The sequence below is a fragment of the Sus scrofa genome, chromosome 5, assembly GCF_054392235.1.
Source record: "Sus scrofa isolate SSC_HxYL_T2T_F1_AM1 chromosome 5, Sscrofa_HxYL_maternal_Yorkshire_Landrace_v2.0, whole genome shotgun sequence".
Classification (NCBI taxonomy): domain Eukaryota; kingdom Metazoa; phylum Chordata; class Mammalia; order Artiodactyla; family Suidae; genus Sus; species Sus scrofa.
The window spans coordinates 10,746,518-10,762,600 of NC_139387.1; the positions used below are offsets into that span (position 1 = coordinate 10,746,518).

The following is a 16,083-nucleotide window of genomic DNA, read 5'->3' on the forward strand; positions in this document are numbered from 1 at the left end:
GGAGGTTCCCAGGTTAGGGGTCGAATCAGAGCTGCAGCTGCCAGCCCCTATGCCACAGCCAGAGCCGCACTAGATCCAAGCTGTGTCTGTGAGCTACACCACCGCTCATGGCAACACTGGATCCTTAACCCCCTGAGCGATGCCAGGGATCGAACTCACATGCTCTTGGGTGCTAGTTGGGTTTGTAACTTGCTGAGCCACAGCGGGAACTCTCCATCAACATATTTATTGAGCACCTATTGTGAGTTGGGCACTGGTCCAGGTGCAGGGGCCATGGCAGTGAGCACAGCTGCCTCCTCACACGTGGTTCACGTCTTACCTGGGGGAAAGGACAGATGAACATACAGAGGGATTGTCAGATAGTGACAAGTGCGGTAAGAGAAAAGATAGCGAGGGGAAAGGGGGTGTGGGTTGGGTTAGGATATTTTTTTTAAAGGCTGGTCTGGGAAAATGAGCAGAGTCCCGAAGGAGGCTCAAAAAGTAAGTCACATAGATATCTGGGGAGGAGTTCCCTTGTGGGTACAGTAGGTTAAAGATCCGGTGTTTTCACCGCCTGCAGCTATTCAGTTGCTGCTGTGTGGTGTGAGTTTCATCCCTTGCCAGGAACTTCTACAGCCACAGACACAACCAAAAAAAAAAAAAAAAAAAAAAAGATATCTGGGGAAAGAAAGTTGCAGCAGCAGAAATAACTAGTGCAAAGGCCCTGAGGCAGGACTATGCTGGGTGTGTTTAAGAAACAGAGGAGCCCAGTGTGGCTGGGGCCAAGGGAGCAATCAGGAAAGTGGGAGGAGCTGAGGTCAGAGAAGCGGGGGTCGGGTAGAGGTGGGGGGGGCATCTCAGTAGGGCCTTGCAAATGAAATGAAAACACTTTAAGTTTTTTTTTTTGTTTTTTTTTTAATATTTTATTTTATTTTATTTTTTTTTGTCTTTTTGCCATTTCTTGAGCCGCTCCCGTGGCATATGGAGGTTCCCAGGCTAGTGGTCCAATCGGAGCTGTAGCTGCCAGCCTACGTCAGAGCCACAGCAAGGCGGGATCCGAGCCGAATCTGCGACCTACACCACAGCTCACGGCAAAGCCGATCGTTAACCCCCTGAGCAAGGGCAGGGATCGAACCCGCAACCTCATGGTTCCTAGTCGGATTTGTTAACCACTGCGCCATGATGGGAACTCCCTAAGTGCTTTTTTTTTTTTTGTCTTTTTGTTATTTCTTTGGGCCGCTCTCGCGGCATATGGAGGTTCCCAGGCTAGGGGTCGAATCGGAACTGTAGCCACCAGCCTACGCCAGAGCCACAGCAACGTGGGATCCGAGCCGCGTCTGCAGCCTACACCACAGATCACGGCAACGCCAGATCGTTAACCCACTGAGCAAGGGCAGGGACCGAACCCGCAACCTCATGGTTCCTAGTCGGATTCGTTAACCACTGCGCCACAGTGGGAACTCCCACTTTAAGTTTTACTCTGAGTTTTATTCTTGAGATGGAAAGCTACAGGAAGGTTTTGATTAGAGGAGTGACATGATTCAAATAGACTCTAACAAGATCACTTGGCTGCTGAGGTGAGGAAGGCCTGTCAGGGGACTTGGCAGATATTCTCCAGGGTGGTTCCCACAATCTCCATCTCCTGATGTCCACTGCCACCGCCTGTGTGACCCCTTCCCTTGTGTGTGGGGAGAAAATGCAACATACTTTTTTTAGGGCCGCACCCACGGCATATGGAATTTCCCAGGCTACGGGCTGAATCAGAGAGGCACCTGCTGGCCAATGCCACAGCCACAGCAATGCCAGATCTTTAACCCACTGAGTGAGGCCAGGGATTGAACCTGCATCCTCATGGATATTAGTTGGGTTAGTTACCACTGAGCCATGATGGGAACGCCCTACCATGCCCATCTTGTGGTAGGCATTTTCCTTTGCTGGCTTTGAGGAGGTGAGTGCCATGCTGGAGGCCCACATTGCAAGAACCTGAGGGTGGCCTCTGCTGAGGCCCTCATGGCATGCCACCGTGGAGAACTGGGTCCTGCCAACAACCATATGGGCTTGGAAGCAGATCCTTCCCCAGTCAAGCCTCAGATGAGCACACAGCCCCACAGCACCTTGACCGCAGGCTTCTGAGACCCCAATGCAGAGAAGCCATGCCCATTCCCTGATTCACAGAGAGTGTGTGATAATATTTGTTAAGATCCTGAGTTTGTGATGATACTATTCTGTAGCAATATATAATTAATACCCAAGACGAGAGCATAAAAGGAGACCTGGGAGGAGGCAAGGGTGTTACCCCCGGCAAGAGCTAGGGCTGGCTCGGATTAGGGGCTGCCAGGGATGTCGAGGTGGGTAAAGGGGTCTGTGCCTGGTGTATTTGGCAGTTGCTGATGGACTGCTTATGGGGTTAGCTTCAAGTTAGAGGTGACACCTCCCTCTGTGCCAGGCAGTGTGCTGGGCATTTCACAGAAATGACTTCAGTCCTCATCCTTACCCTTGAAGGGGGGTTATATCTGTTTTCATGTATGAGGAACGTTCCGCTGAAGAACTTGGCCAAAGTTGCTCTTCTGAAACGTGGCAGGTGCAGACTCTGAAGACCACAAGTTTATGCTTTCAGCCTCCTCAGGAGACCCTGAAAGCCTGGGTTTGCAAGAGACATTCCCTAAATCCCTAATCCTTCCCTCTTCCTCCAACCCTCAGCTGAACAACAGACACACAGGACGGAGCCAGTGCAGAACAAACTGCAGAAGTCACTTAACGTTGTTGATCTTCTGTAGCCCTTGTGGTTCCAGAGGAGGAGAGTAGCCCCTCGCTGTCCCACCCCAGCTCTAGTTTTACTGTGATTTCTAGTCCTCACATCCAGCTTAGACAGCTCCAGGTGCCTTTCCCTTCCCTCCCCACCTGCTTGACCTAATTTATGCTCATAAGCACCCCTTTGCCTTTAATATTCTCGTTCCTTTTAAATTGTTGAACTCCTACGCAACCTACAAGGTCCAGCTCAAATGGCCCTTCTGTGAGCCCTGCCCCCTCTTCCCTAGACAAAACTAATGACTCCATTTACTCCTTTGTAATCCCAGGAACATCCTTCATACTTGATGGCATCTGAGCCCTCTGTGCCTGTCACACAACCTGGCCCATGATGGAGTCTCAAGGGACATTGTGAGTGAGAGAGTAAACAACATCTGAAGGCCCTTGCTGCCTCCTCAGTACAGGCTCTTTCTGGCTTCTGACCCCCAGGGGGGCCTGTCATCCCTCTGAGGTAACAGAGCCCTGTATACAGTGATCACCATGGCAACACCAATAAACAAGGGGAGGGCTGCTCCTCAGCAACTATCCATTGGTCTCCAGCAGTTGTGCAGCTCAGATCTGCACTCCTGGGCTTCAGCACACACCAGGGTTGTTCACGTGTTTTCTGATGTTATGGGAGAGAGTGAAGCGGTGAGGCAGGGACCTTGAAGTGGGCCAGGGGTCTGCCGGGACCCGGGACTTCATCTTCCTTCCTCCATTCAGATTTGCTTGTGGGTCTCGTGCCTAGACCACAGTGGAACCTACTTTCCCTCCCTCCTTGACCCACATCTGTTGGGGCATTTCTCTCCAGGTCAGAAACTGGCAGTGAGTCTATATTTCTGTTCAAGCCAGTCCAGGGTGCTCTGGACTGAAGGTGCCATTGGGGCAGACAGGGAGCTGCTGTGGTCACATCAGGTAGGTGGCTTGGGATGCGGAACAGGGACAGAAGTGAACTTGAAGTAGATGGAAGAGTGGGGCTTGGTTTCAGCAGCACCTTGGGCGAAGTCCTGTTTCTTTTCTGAGCCTCAGATTCTCCAACCATGAGAGAGGGTAAGTCAGTACTTTCCACGAACCTCTCACTGAGTCCTTGTGAAAAGAGACTAATCTACCATATGCAAGAATACTTAACACATGAGTTCTAATGGTTATCTCCTGCTGCGTAACAAATCTCCCCAAGCTTAGTGACTAAAGACAACAATTATTATCTCATAGTTTCTGTGGTTCAGGCACATAGATGTAGCTTCAGTGGGTTGTCTTGTCTCAGAGTCTCTCACAGACTGTGATCAAGATGTTGGATGGAGGAGTTCCCATCATGGCTCAGTGGTTAATGAATCCAACTGGGAACCATGAGGTTGCGGGTTCGATTCCTGGCCTTGCTCAGTGGGTTAAGGATCGGCGTTGCCATGAGCTGTGGTGTAGGTTGCAGATGCGGCTCAGATCCAGTATTGCTGTGGCTCTGGCGTAGGCCAGTGGCTACAGCTCTGATTTGACCCCTAGCTGGGAATCTCCATATGCCACGGGAGCAGCCCAAGAAATGGCAAAAAGTTTAAAAAAAAAGAAAAGAAAAAAGATGTTGGCTGTGGCTTTGGTCTCATCTCAAAGCTCAACTAGAGAAAGACCCCTTTCTATGCCCACACACTTGGTGGGATTCAGTTCCTCAGATTACTGAACTGAGAGCCTCAGCTCCTCATGAGTTGGTGGCCGGAGGCCCTCAGTTCCTTGCCATGTGGGCCTCTCTAGCTCACAACATGGAACCACTTCCAAAAAGAAGAGCCAGGGAGAGTGTGAATAAGACAGTAGTCACAGTCTTTTGTAACCTCATCTTGAAAGTGGCATCCCATCATTTTCACCACAGTCCATGAGTTAGAAACAAGTCAGTAGGTCCAGCTCATACTCAAAGGGATAGAATTACACAAGTGGGCAAATACCAAGGAATGGGGGAGGGGTCACTGGAAGCCATGTTACTGCCCACCTCGGTCCACCCTCTAGCCCCAAATGATAAACACTCCTTCCACATGCAAAATATAGTCATCCCCTCCCCTCCCAAGATTTCCAAAAGTCTCATCCTATTAGAGCATCGGCTTAACATTTAGAATCTGGTCCTATAAATTGGGTCCAGGTGTGGATGAAGATCCTTGGTTCTTATTCTTGTCCATTAGTAAATCTGATAAACTTTGCTATCTGTCCTGAACCCACCCAACATCCAATGGTGTGGAGGATATAGGATGAGAGCTGTAGATAGTCCTGTCCAAAAATGAGGAAAATTCAGACTTGAAGGAGTCACTGGTCCATAGCAACTCTGAAATCCAGTCAAGCAAATGTTGGACTTTCCCTGATTTGGTTTCAAGATACAACTTGATGGCTCTCCACTCTGCCATATGGACTCTTGCTTTCACTTACTAAGATACATTTTCTTCTTCATTCTTTCCTTCCTTCCTTCCTTCCTTTCCTCTCTCCCTCTCTCCCTCCCTCCCTCCATCTCTCTTTCTTTCTTTCTTTCTTTCTTTCTTTCTTTCTTTCCTTTAGGGAGGATGTGTTTTCAGCCGAATAGTTTTCTCAGACTGTTTCCTGCCAGCAGAATTTGGGAGTCTACTGATCTCTTTTTATTTTGTACTATCTCTGTCCTTTTAACTCCAGCTGGCACTATTTTTACTGATACAGTTTTCTTAAAAGCTGTGAAACTGAAGTTGCCATTGTGGTGCAGTGGAAACGAATCCGACTAGTAAGCATGAGGTTGCAGGTTCAATCCCCGGCCTTGCTCAGTGGGTTAAGGATCTGGTGTTGCCTTGGGCTGTGGTGTAGGTCACAGGCATGGCTTGGATCCTGATTGCTGTGGCTGTGGGGTAGACTGACAGCTGTAGCTCTGATTAAACCCCTAGCCTGGGAACCTCCATATGCCACAAGTACAGCCCTAAAAAGCAAAAAAAAAAAAAAAAAAAGAAAAAAAAAAAGAAAAAAAAAAGAAAAGAAAAGAAAAGAAAAGAAAAACAAAAGAAAGAAAATAAACTTATAGTGGTCCACTCCACTAGACAAAAGGACAAAAGTCCCATTCTTTTTTCTACTGGGGCTCTCGCTAAGGGACAGCATCCTTAAGCTTCCAAGAGGCCTTATTGTTCTATTGAGAGGATCTCTGAGAAGCAATCCTGGGAGTTCCTGTTGTGGTGCAGCTGAAACAAATCCAACTAGGAACCATGAGGTTACAGGTTCAATCCCTGGCCTCACTCAGTGGGTTAAGGATCTGGCGTTGCCGGGAGCTGTGGTGTAGGTCGAAGATGCAGTTTGTATCTGGTGTTGCTGTGTCTGTGGTGTAGGCTGGCAGCTATAGCTCCAATTAGACCCCTAGCCTGGGAACCTCCATATGCCGTAGGTACGGCCGTAAAAAGACAAAAGGAAAAAAAAAAAAGAAGCAATCCCAGTTGTAGTTCAGCACATTAAGAACCCACTAGTATCCATGAGGAAGCAGGTTTGATCCCTGGCCTCACTCAGTGGGTTAAGGAGCCAGCATTGCCACAAGCTGCAGGGTAGGTTGCAGACACGGCTCAGATCTGGTGTTGCTGTGGCTGTGGTTCTTAACCAGCTCTGAGTTTATCAGTAGACCAATTTGCTGGATGACCTCAGACAAATTACTCTCCCTCTCTGGAGCTCAGGTTCTTTATTTATAAAATGAAGAGATTGGATTAGCTAATCTAAAAATCACTTAAGGAGTTGCCATTGTGGCCCAGTGGGTCAAGAATCCAACTGCAGGAGTTCTCACTGTGGTGCAGCAGAAACGAATCTGACTAATATCCATGAGGACATGGGTTCGATCCCTAGCCTCACTCAGTGGGTTAAGGATCCAGCATTGCTGTGAGCTGTGGTCACAGACGTGGCTCGGATCCATTGCTGCTGCGGCTGTGGTGTAGGCTGGCAGCTACTGCAGTTCCGATTCAACCCCTGGCCTGGGAACGTCCATATGCCACAGGTGTGGCCCTAAAAAGAAAAAGGAAAATCACAAAGGAAGAAGAGGAGCCCTGGGCCCCCAGACTGCTTGAAAAAGGCCTTGAGGCAGTGATGATGGAGATGACCAGGGCTTTCCAGACAAGGCACAGCCCAATGCCAAGGTCCAGGAGGCAGACCCAGTGCCAGGGTGGTGGGTGGATGGGGCAGGGGGCTCCTGGGTGCCAGAGAGCCCTGAAGGCAGCATGGAGGGACCTCTGATCAGGCTGGGCCGATGGCCACGGGCCTCCCCGTTCAGCCCTTGTTTGTTGTTACCATCTGTGTCGTTTGAGATGATTGTGTTTCTCTGTCTACAGGACTAGGCTTGGAGTTCTCCGTCCCAAAGCAAGAGCCGATGGAGCTGGGCCACCGACCAGGTAGGACAGGCCGACCAGGGTCACGCCGAGGGCACACGTGGGGCTTCTGGAGGGCCTCCCTGGGGGCGCAGGGACCAGCCCCTTCCCCCTCTCCCTCAGTCCTGCTTTGGCCTCCAGACCCACTGTGTGACCTGACATCCTTGGGGTGATCCGTTCAAAGACAGAAAGGAAAGGGAGGGAAAGCAATAGTGCTGAGCCCCTCCCAGCTGCCAGGCCTGGGGATTGTGACCTCTCTCTCAGGTCCCCTCTTGTAACCGAACACAAGTTCCAAGGGGTCCTACCCACAGTGAGGCCAAACAAAGTGAAATTTAAACTTGGCGCAAAGAAAATGTTGATTGCAAGGACCAAGAAAGGAGAGGGGCTGGCTTGTGCTCAGAAACCTCCAAACTCCCCGTTGTTTTGGGAAGGAGAAGATTTTTTGGTTTGTTTTTCTCTGTTTGTTCATTTCTGGCGGTCCTGCAGCATGTGGAAATCCTGGATCAGGGATCAGAACCGAGCCATAGCTGTGACCTATGCCACGGCTGAAGCAGGCCTGGATCCTTAACCCACTGAGCCGGGTCAGGGGTTGAACCTGCGTTCCAGCACAGCAGAGACGCCACCAATCCCCTTGCATCGCAGTGGAAACTCTAGGGGGGAACGTTTTTATAGGCAAAATTTGGGGTAAGGGCTGCGGGGCGTGTGACTTTCTTGTGATAGGCTGGCGGTGAGGTCGCAGAATGATGCTCCGGGAATCTTGCCCTCAGCCCTAAATCATCATTCTCAACTGGGCAGGAGCCATAGTTCTGCAGAAAAGCTCAAAGATATTGCTCCGTTTATCCCATAATGAATATCCAGGGTCCTCCTTTATCACTGCATTATTATTTCTTTTTTTTTTCTTTTTACGGCTGCACCTTCGGCATATGGAGGTTCCCAGGCTAGGGGTCCAATCAGAGCTACAGCTGCCAGCCTACACCTCAGCCACAGCAACACCAGATCCAAGCTGTGTCTGCAAACTACACCGCAGCTCATGGGCAACGCCGGATCCTTAACCGCTGAGTGAGGCCAGGGATCGAACCTGCATCCTCATGGATACTAGTCAGATTCATTACTGCTGAGCCACAACGGGAACTGCTCCCTTCCTGTTTTTCACTGTGCATCTGTTTACCTCTCCTTCCCTCCCTCTCTTCCCTTTTCAGGTACAACCACTTTGGCCAGGGGCCATGTGAACAAGGAAGACCAGCAGGACACGGACCCCTGGAGAACTGCCTGCAGCCCCTTGGACTCCTCCAAGTTCAAGTACCAGGTCCCAGTCTCCCAGCAGCCATCCCTGTACCGGAGAGACAGTCCCCGAGGCAGCTCCCTGGGGCAGGCCTCCCTGGAGGAGATCCGGCCTCCGCCCCCATCCACCATCAGCGGGGCCTCCCCCTGCAGGGACTCACAGCTGGGGCCCCTGAAGAATGGGAGCTACAGACCCTCCTCGAGGGAGAGCAGGGCTTCCTCCCGAGTGGGGGCTCAGCTGTGCCAGGGGCTGGAGGAAGACCCCAGATCGGGGGCCCAGGGCCAGAGGAGCAGCAGCATCCCCAACAACATTCGCCACAAGTTTGGAAGCAACGTGGTGGACCAGCTGGTCTCCGAGGAGCAGGTGTCAGAACGGGGCGCGGGGGGCTCAGGGTGGCAGGGAGGTCAGGCACGGCGACCTACAGTAAGAACCCCTAAGCAAGCTGATCTTTTTTTTTTTTTTTTTTTTTTAACTTTTTGGGGCTGCACCTGTGGCATATGGAAGTTCCCAGGCTAGGGGTCAAAACAACGGGAAGTCCTAAGGAAGCTGCTCTTGAGTACAGGGTCCCTGTAATTATATCAAAAAGGAGGAGTTTCTGTCTTGGCTCAGTGGTTAACGAATCTGACTAGGAACCCTGGCCTTGCTCAGCGGGTTAAGGATCTGGTGTTCCCGTGAGCTGTGGTGTAGGTCACAGCCATGGCTCAGATCTGGCATTGCAGGCTGGTGGCTACAACTCCGATTGAAACCCTAGCCTGGAACCTCCATATGCCATGGGAAACGACCCTAGAAAAGGCAAAAAGACAAAAAAAAAAAAAAAAAAAGGATGCGGGTTCGATCCCTGGCCTCGATCAGTGGGTTAAGGATCCGGCATTGCCATGAGCTGTAGTGTAGGTCGCAGATGCAGCTCGGATCCCACGTTGCTGTAGCTCTGGCATAGGCCGGCAGCAACAGCTCCGATTCGACCCCTAGCCTGAGAAGCTCCATATGCCATGGAAGCGGGCCTAGAAAAGGCAAAAGACAAAAAAAAAAAAGGAAAAAAAAAAAGACGAGCTGGGTTTGACTCCTTATAAAGATGTGTCCTGAGGCTGCTCCACAGCAGGTGTCTAGTGTAGGGAAGAGTTTTCAGGATCCTTCTCCATGCCTGAGGCCTGAGTGGGAGACGGGGTGGGGGTGGGGGGATGGGGGGAGTGGGGGGATGGGGGGGTGGCACACCTTCAGCTATGCCACCTCTCAGGCCTGGGAGTCGGTTGAAGGCTGCAGGCTAAGGGTAGGGAGGAGGTGGTGAGCACAGGCTCAGTGGCAGAAGTTAGATGGAAGCTGGCTCGACTCTGCTCCTCGTCGCTCCCCCCTGCCTCCCTCCTCAGGCTCAAAGGGCCCTTGGTGAAGCCCGGGAGGGCCCGAAGAGGGCAAGCTCCTGGCCCAGCCGGATCCAGAGTCCTGCCGACATCACCTCCATCTTTTCCGACTACTATGATCTGGGCTACCACATGCGGTCAAACTTCTTTCAAGGTCAGGCTGAAGGGCAAGGGTGGGTGCTGTGAACACGGATAGCCCCCCAGTGCATTAGGCAAGGGGAGCTTTGGGGTATCCACCGCTGACTGGACCCCAAATGGAATCTTAAGACCCCAGGATACATCCCCAGGGACACCCAGTTCATGGCCACCAAGGGCCGCCTCTATGCCAGGCCCTGTGCTGGGGACATCCAGTCCCCTGGCAAGTCTGTCCTGACCATTTGGATGGCCCATTGCAGCTGGCAGTCAGCCCCTCACTCCCCTTCTACCTCTGGTGTCCTAATCTGCCAAGAGGAGGCCTGGGCGCCCTTGGCCTGGCCACCATTGGTCACCATGACAGTACCAGGCTTCCTGGGTTCAAAGCTCAGCTCAGCCAGTGGGTGTGGCCTTAGGCAGGATCCTTAACCTCTCTGAGTCTCTGCCAATCTTCTCGGTGGGTACAATGGAGCTAAAGACATGACAGGATTCTATGAAGAGCCAGCCGCAGGGGGGCACTCAGGCCTGAGCACACAGTGAGTGCTTAGTAGCTGATAGGCCACATTTTTCTTTCCCAGAGCCCAGGGGTGGCACCTCTGGGACAAAGTGTGGGTCGGATGTCTGGACATTTGCCATGTGTCTGTCCTGTGGGTCCCCATGGTTTTTCGGTTTTCTTTTCTTTTTTCTTTCTTTTTTCCTTTGTAGGGCCCCACCTGTGGCATATGGAGGTTCCCAGGCTAGGGGTTGAATCTGAGCTGCAGTCACCGGCCTATGCCACAGTCACAGCAACACCAGATCCAAGCGACATCTTCCACCCATGCCACAGCTGGCGGCAATGCTGGATCCCAGACCCACTTAGTGAGGCCAGGGGTTGAACTGCATCTTCGCAGATACCAGTCAGGTTCTTAACCCACTGAACCACAATGGGAACTCCCCCCACAGTTCTTTCTTTCTTTCTTTCTTTTTTTTTTTTTTTTGTCTTTTTTAGGGCTCAACCTGTGGCATATGGAGGTTCCCAGGCTAGGGGTCCAATTGGAGCTGTAGCCACCAGCCTATACCCCAGCCACAGCAATGCAGGATCTGAGCCATGTCTGCGACCTACACCACAGCTCACAGCAATGCTGGATCCTTAACCCACTGGAATCGAACCCGCATCCTCATTGATGCTAGTCGGGTTCATTAACCTCTGAGCCACGATGGGAACTCCCATGGGTCTTTTTCTTAAGGAGTACTCCTAGATCCATTTCATAGGCAGATGAGAAACAGTTTGCCCAGAAACTCTCACTAATAAGAGGTGGATCTGAAACTCAACGCCAGGTTTTTCTTTAGCCTCCAAAGCCCCAGAGTCTTTCCCAGCACTGGGTCACCCCAGGAGCTATGACCCTGTTTCCAAGGGTTGAACCGATTGCTCCGATGGGGCCCTCGGTCAGCAAGCGGTGTCTTCTCTCTGGCCCCAGGTTCTAGTTAGGCCTCATTGCAAAAGGCCAAGTCTTTCTGGCTTCTTCTTTCTTCCCTCCTCACTCCATGTGCCCCCAGGGCCTGGCAAGCCTCCCACCTGGCTCAGATCCTGGTCACCCGAGGAACCAGACAGCCATGGGAAAACCTTTCTGGGTTTTTCTTTGGGCTTGGTGAGAAAGGGTGTTGCTTGGGAGGAAAGAGAGGATACAGCTCAGATTGTCCTGTTCTGGGCTTCAGGAATCAGCCTTCCGTTTGTCTCTATAACATTTAACACCCAGTAATTTTTGTTTTCGGCTTCAGCCTGATGTGACATCTCAGTTCCCAGCCCAGGGATTGAACCTTTGCCACAGCGATGAATGCGCCAAGTCCTAACCACTAGACCCCCAGGGAACTCCTCTAGCACCCAGTATATGGGCCCTTATGTGGTGATGTCTACGTAAATGGGACAGAATGATCTAAAAAGCCTCCAGCCCTGAGTGTTCACTGAGGCTTAGCGGGTTATCAGTATCCTTGAGGATGCAGGTTCGATCTCTGGCCTCACTCAGTGGGTTAAGGATCCGGCGTTGCCATGAGCTGTGGTAAGTTGCAAATGCAGCTCAGATCCCAAGTTGCTGTGGCTGTGGTAATAGGCCAACAGCTATAGCTCTGATTCAACTCCTAGCCTGGGAACTTCCATATGCCGAGGGTGCACCCTAAAAAGCAAAAAAAAAAAAAAAAAAAAAAAAAAAAACGGCATCCAGCCTGAGAAACACAAGGGTGCAATGGAGCCCACTCATACCCGCTTGCACCAGCTTCTAGGAGTCGATTGTTGCATTTTACCAAACCAGTTGGCATCACAAAGCTATCTTACAATTGACCACAGTGTTTCAGCTGACCCTTGAAGAACGGGGTGGGGTGGGAAGGGGAGTTGTGGTGCTGATTGCACCCCCCGCCCCCCGGGCCCAGTCAAAATCAGAGAACTACTCTCTCTGCCTTGAAAACAAAGGAATTGATAAATGACTAATCCAGGGCAGGAATCTCAGACAGTTTGGACAGAATCAGGACTCTGTCCTTGCTCTATTGATTCCATGTACTGTGACTTTTAACCAAACACAAACTTTCCCCCACACCTAGTTAATTTTTAAAGCTCTGTTAAAGGAAAACACAGGTACTGTATGTGTTGAAAAAAAAAAAAAATACAGACATAGGTCGACCCGTGCAGTTCAAACCCACATTGTTCAAGGGTCAAGGGTATTTACACTGCAGAAATTGGCAAGCGCTACGAATTAGGGCGTTGCTTTCCACACCCAGCTGTCCAAGTGCCTCACCTCCGCGTTCCCCTCTGTTGCCATCAGCCCCGCTTGGTCTTCGCACTTGCTGCTCCAGGCCAAGGAGGTTCTTGTGGCTGGACAGGAGCAGGGAGAGGAAATCAGAGGACACGAGCTAGGTGGCCGTGGCCGCTGGACGGTCTCTTCTCTTAGTGAATTGGGGAACCAGGGGAAGGTCTTAAGCAGAGAAAGGCACGATTTGACTTAGCCTAAGGGATCATTCCAGTTGCCGTGTTGAGAACAGATGTAAGGGAGCTGCGGCAGAAACGGGGAGACCGGTGAGGAGGGGACTGCAAAAACCCAGGTGGGATGAATTGCTCTTTCCTGAGATAGAGATGTTTCCAGGAGGAGTGGGTTGAAAAAATCCTGTGCCATGCTACGTCATAAAGATATTCTTTTATGTAACTGTAGCCTACTAAAATACTTAGTTTTGGAGTTCCCGCCGTGGTGCAGTGGGTTAAGAATCTGACTGCAGCAGCTCCTCTCACTGCGGGGGTGCGGGTTTGATCCCCTGTACAGTGGGTTAAAGGATCCGGCTTGGCAGCAGCTCTGGCGAAGGTCACAGTTATGGCTCAGATTCAATCCCTGGCCTGGGAACGTCCATAGGCTGCAGGTGTGGCCATAAAAAAACAACACTATATCCAATCCCTTATGATAGGACATGATGGAAGATAATATGAGTAAAAGAATGCATAGATAGGTGTTCCCTTCGTGGCTCAGTGGAGACAAATCTGACTAGTATCCTTGAGGACCTAGGTTCGATCCCTGGCCTTGCTCAGCGGGTTAAGGATCCGGCGTTGCCGTGAGCTGTGGTGTAGGTCGCAGACTTGGCTCGGATCCAGCATTGCTGTGGCTGTGGTGTAGGCCCTCAGCTACAGCTCTGATTCAACCCGTAGCCTGGGAACCTCCATATGCAGCGGGGTGCAGCCCTAAAAAGACAAAAGACAAAAAAGAAAAAAACCAAACACACCAGATCCTTAGCCCACTGCACCACTAGGGAACTCCCCACTCCAGATTATTTTGAAGCAAATTCCAGGCTTCTTACCATCCGTTATCTTTCTTTCTTTTTTTTTTATTAATTTATTTTTTTCCACTGTACAGCAAAGGGGATCAAGTTATCCTTACATGTATACATTTTTTCCCCTACCCTCATCCGTTATCTTTCCGTTATTATGTTTCGTTTCTGAAATTCCATTAAATGCACTTATTTTATGGTCTGTCACTGATCATTCAAATCCCTGTTATTTCTGGAATTTGGCGCTCTGTTTGATGATTCTGCTGACTATTGATTTCCTGTGTGTGGGTTTTAACTTTACGCACAGACATAAACATTATCTGAACATACAGGTATCAATTGCCGCATGCCAGATGCTCCAACGAATGTACTCTTCTCAATCTTTTTTTTTTTTTTTTCTTTTTAGGGCAGCATATGGAAGCTCCCAGGCTAGGGGTTGAATTGGAGCTGTAGCTGCCAGCCACAGCCACAGCCACAGCAACGTGGGATCTGAGCTGTGTCTGCAACCTACGCCACAGCTCACAGCAACGCCGGATCCTTAACCCACTGAGTGAGGCCAGGAATCGAACCTGTGTCCTCGCGATACATGGATACTCGTTCACCACTGAGCCACCACGGGAACGCCTAATCTTCTCAGTCTTGAAAGTACATGTTATTCCTTCAAATAGATGAAGCGACCAAAGCTCTGAAAGGTTAGAATCTTATCTGAGGCCATACTGTCCAGAAATGATGGAGCTGGGGTTTGAACCCAGGCTGGCTTCCCTCTGCCTCACCCTCCCCATTCCCTTGGCCTCGCACAATCCACCATCCCTAGAGGAAATTGACACCCAGATACGACCCCTGGAGTACCTGCCCTCCGTCGACTCAGGGCTTCTGGGAATGTCTTCACGGGGTCCCACAGGGGCCCCTCAGGAGACGAAGAGCCTCATGAAGGCCTCCTACACCCCGGAGGTGATTGAGAAATCAGTGAGAGACATAGAACACTGGCACGGCAGGAAGACGGATGATCTGGGTAGGTAGGAGCTGTGGGGAGGGGAGGTGGGCACTCCCTGCGCAGGCGTATTGGGCCCAAGGTCCAGAGGGGAAAGCCCAGCTGGTGGGCTTTTGGAAGACACTTGGCCACCAATGGAGCTTGGCTATTCCAGAGGGCCTCTGGGTGACCTGTGCTGACACCTCCCTTGCTCTCTGCAGGACGGTGGCACCAGAAAAATGCAATGAACATGAACTTGCAGAAGGCATTGGATGAGAAAGAAAAGAGCAAAAACAAGAACTCGAAGTAGAAGATTAAACCGAGAAGCGGTGCCCTCCGCTCAGAGAAAGGGCCAACAATAAACACACACATCGGCACCTTTGCCTCTGCTTGGCTTTCTTCCGGGTGGGGGTGGGAGAATGTGCAGGGCTGTAGAGGCCAAAAGAGGGAGCAGAGAAGCCCTGAGGACCCCAACCCCCCCGGGCCCTTCCCCCTAAACACACACACACCTTCCCCCTATCATTCTAGGAAAGGATGTGAGAGCTGAGGAGAACTCTGCCCAAGCCCAGGACGCCTTGCCCCGTGTGGAGGGCTCCGAGAGTGGAAACTGCTGGATTTTACCCTGCAGGACCCTCCCCAGCAGAACCTCAGTTATTTCCAGATGTCTGTTCTTTCCCCAAGAGGTTTTGGACTTGGGAGAAACTGGCCATACCCGGCTCCCGTGCAGAGGTAGCTTGGATTTGACTCCCATAATTCTAACCCTGCCCCCTACGCGCAAAGTGATTGGTTCAGAAAGGGGCATGTGACTCAACTTAGGCCAATGAGATGCAAGGAAAGTGTGGGGTATACTGAAAAATTCTGGGAGTTTTGTTTTGTTTTGTTTTTTGCCTTTTAGGGCTGCACTTTGGGCATATGGAAGTTTCTGGGCTCGGGGTTGAATCAGAGCTGCAGCTGCTGGCCTACCGCACAGCCACAGCAATGCCAGATCAGACCCCCAGCCACACCTACACCACAGCTTGTGGCATTGCTGGATCCCTAACCCACTGAGTAAGGCGAGGAATTGAACCTGTGTGCTTGCGGATACTAGTCAGGTTCTTAAGCCACTGAGCCACAACTGGAACTCTCTCTTTTTTTTTTTTTTTTTTTTTTTCTTTTTTGAGAAATTATTTTTTCCACCAGGAAAACTTGGGAGTATTCTTGCTCCTGAGCAAGGAACTATGCAGCATAGGCTGTACGGGCAGATACCCTGTGACAGGAGGAACTGGTGTCCCTGCAGTACAATCTGGGTCTCCCACGACCTCACTGAGCTGCTCCATCCTCCTGGCCAGAAGCCCTTTCCCATGATCTCCGAACTTTTTTTTTTTTTTTTAGGGCCACACCCAAGGCAAGTGGAAGTTCCCAGGCTAGCGTTTGAACCAGAGCTTACAGCTGCCGGTCTACACAGAGTGGCATCTGTGATCTACACCACAG

General features: G+C 51.0%; 1 protein-coding gene across 3 annotated transcripts; it reads left to right on the top strand.

The window, feature by feature from the left end:
• Positions 1-3,243: 3,243 nt before the first annotated feature.
• On the top strand, positions 3,244-14,990 carry CIMIP4 (ciliary microtubule inner protein 4). Of its 3 annotated transcripts, XM_085025036.1 has the most exons (7): positions 3,279-3,417; positions 3,578-3,681; positions 7,059-7,118; positions 8,294-8,739; positions 9,741-9,885; positions 14,545-14,655; positions 14,835-14,990. In XM_085025036.1, exons 3-7 carry the CDS (start codon positions 7,097-7,099, stop codon positions 14,921-14,923), a joined length of 813 nt encoding a protein of 270 aa, XP_084881162.1. In that variant the 5' UTR covers positions 3,279-3,417; positions 3,578-3,681; positions 7,059-7,096; the 3' UTR covers positions 14,924-14,990. The 3 variants fall into 3 exon arrangements, with proteins under 3 accessions (XP_013852995.2, XP_084881162.1, XP_084881161.1); XM_013997541.3 differs by having other exon boundaries at positions 3,244-3,681; XM_085025035.1 differs by having other exon boundaries at positions 3,312-3,816.
• The last annotated feature ends 1,093 nt before the right edge of the window (positions 14,991-16,083 follow it).

Bases quoted from the DNA above. Each gene is read 5' to 3' on its own strand.
- CIMIP4 (XM_085025035.1), top strand. The intron at 8,740-9,740 runs GTGTCAGAACGG...CTCCCTCCTCAG, and splicing joins AGCTGGTCTCCGAGGAGCAG to GCTCAAAGGGCCCTTGGTGA. The intron at 9,886-14,544 runs GTCAGGCTGAAG...GGGGTCCCACAG, and splicing joins GCGGTCAAACTTCTTTCAAG to GGGCCCCTCAGGAGACGAAG.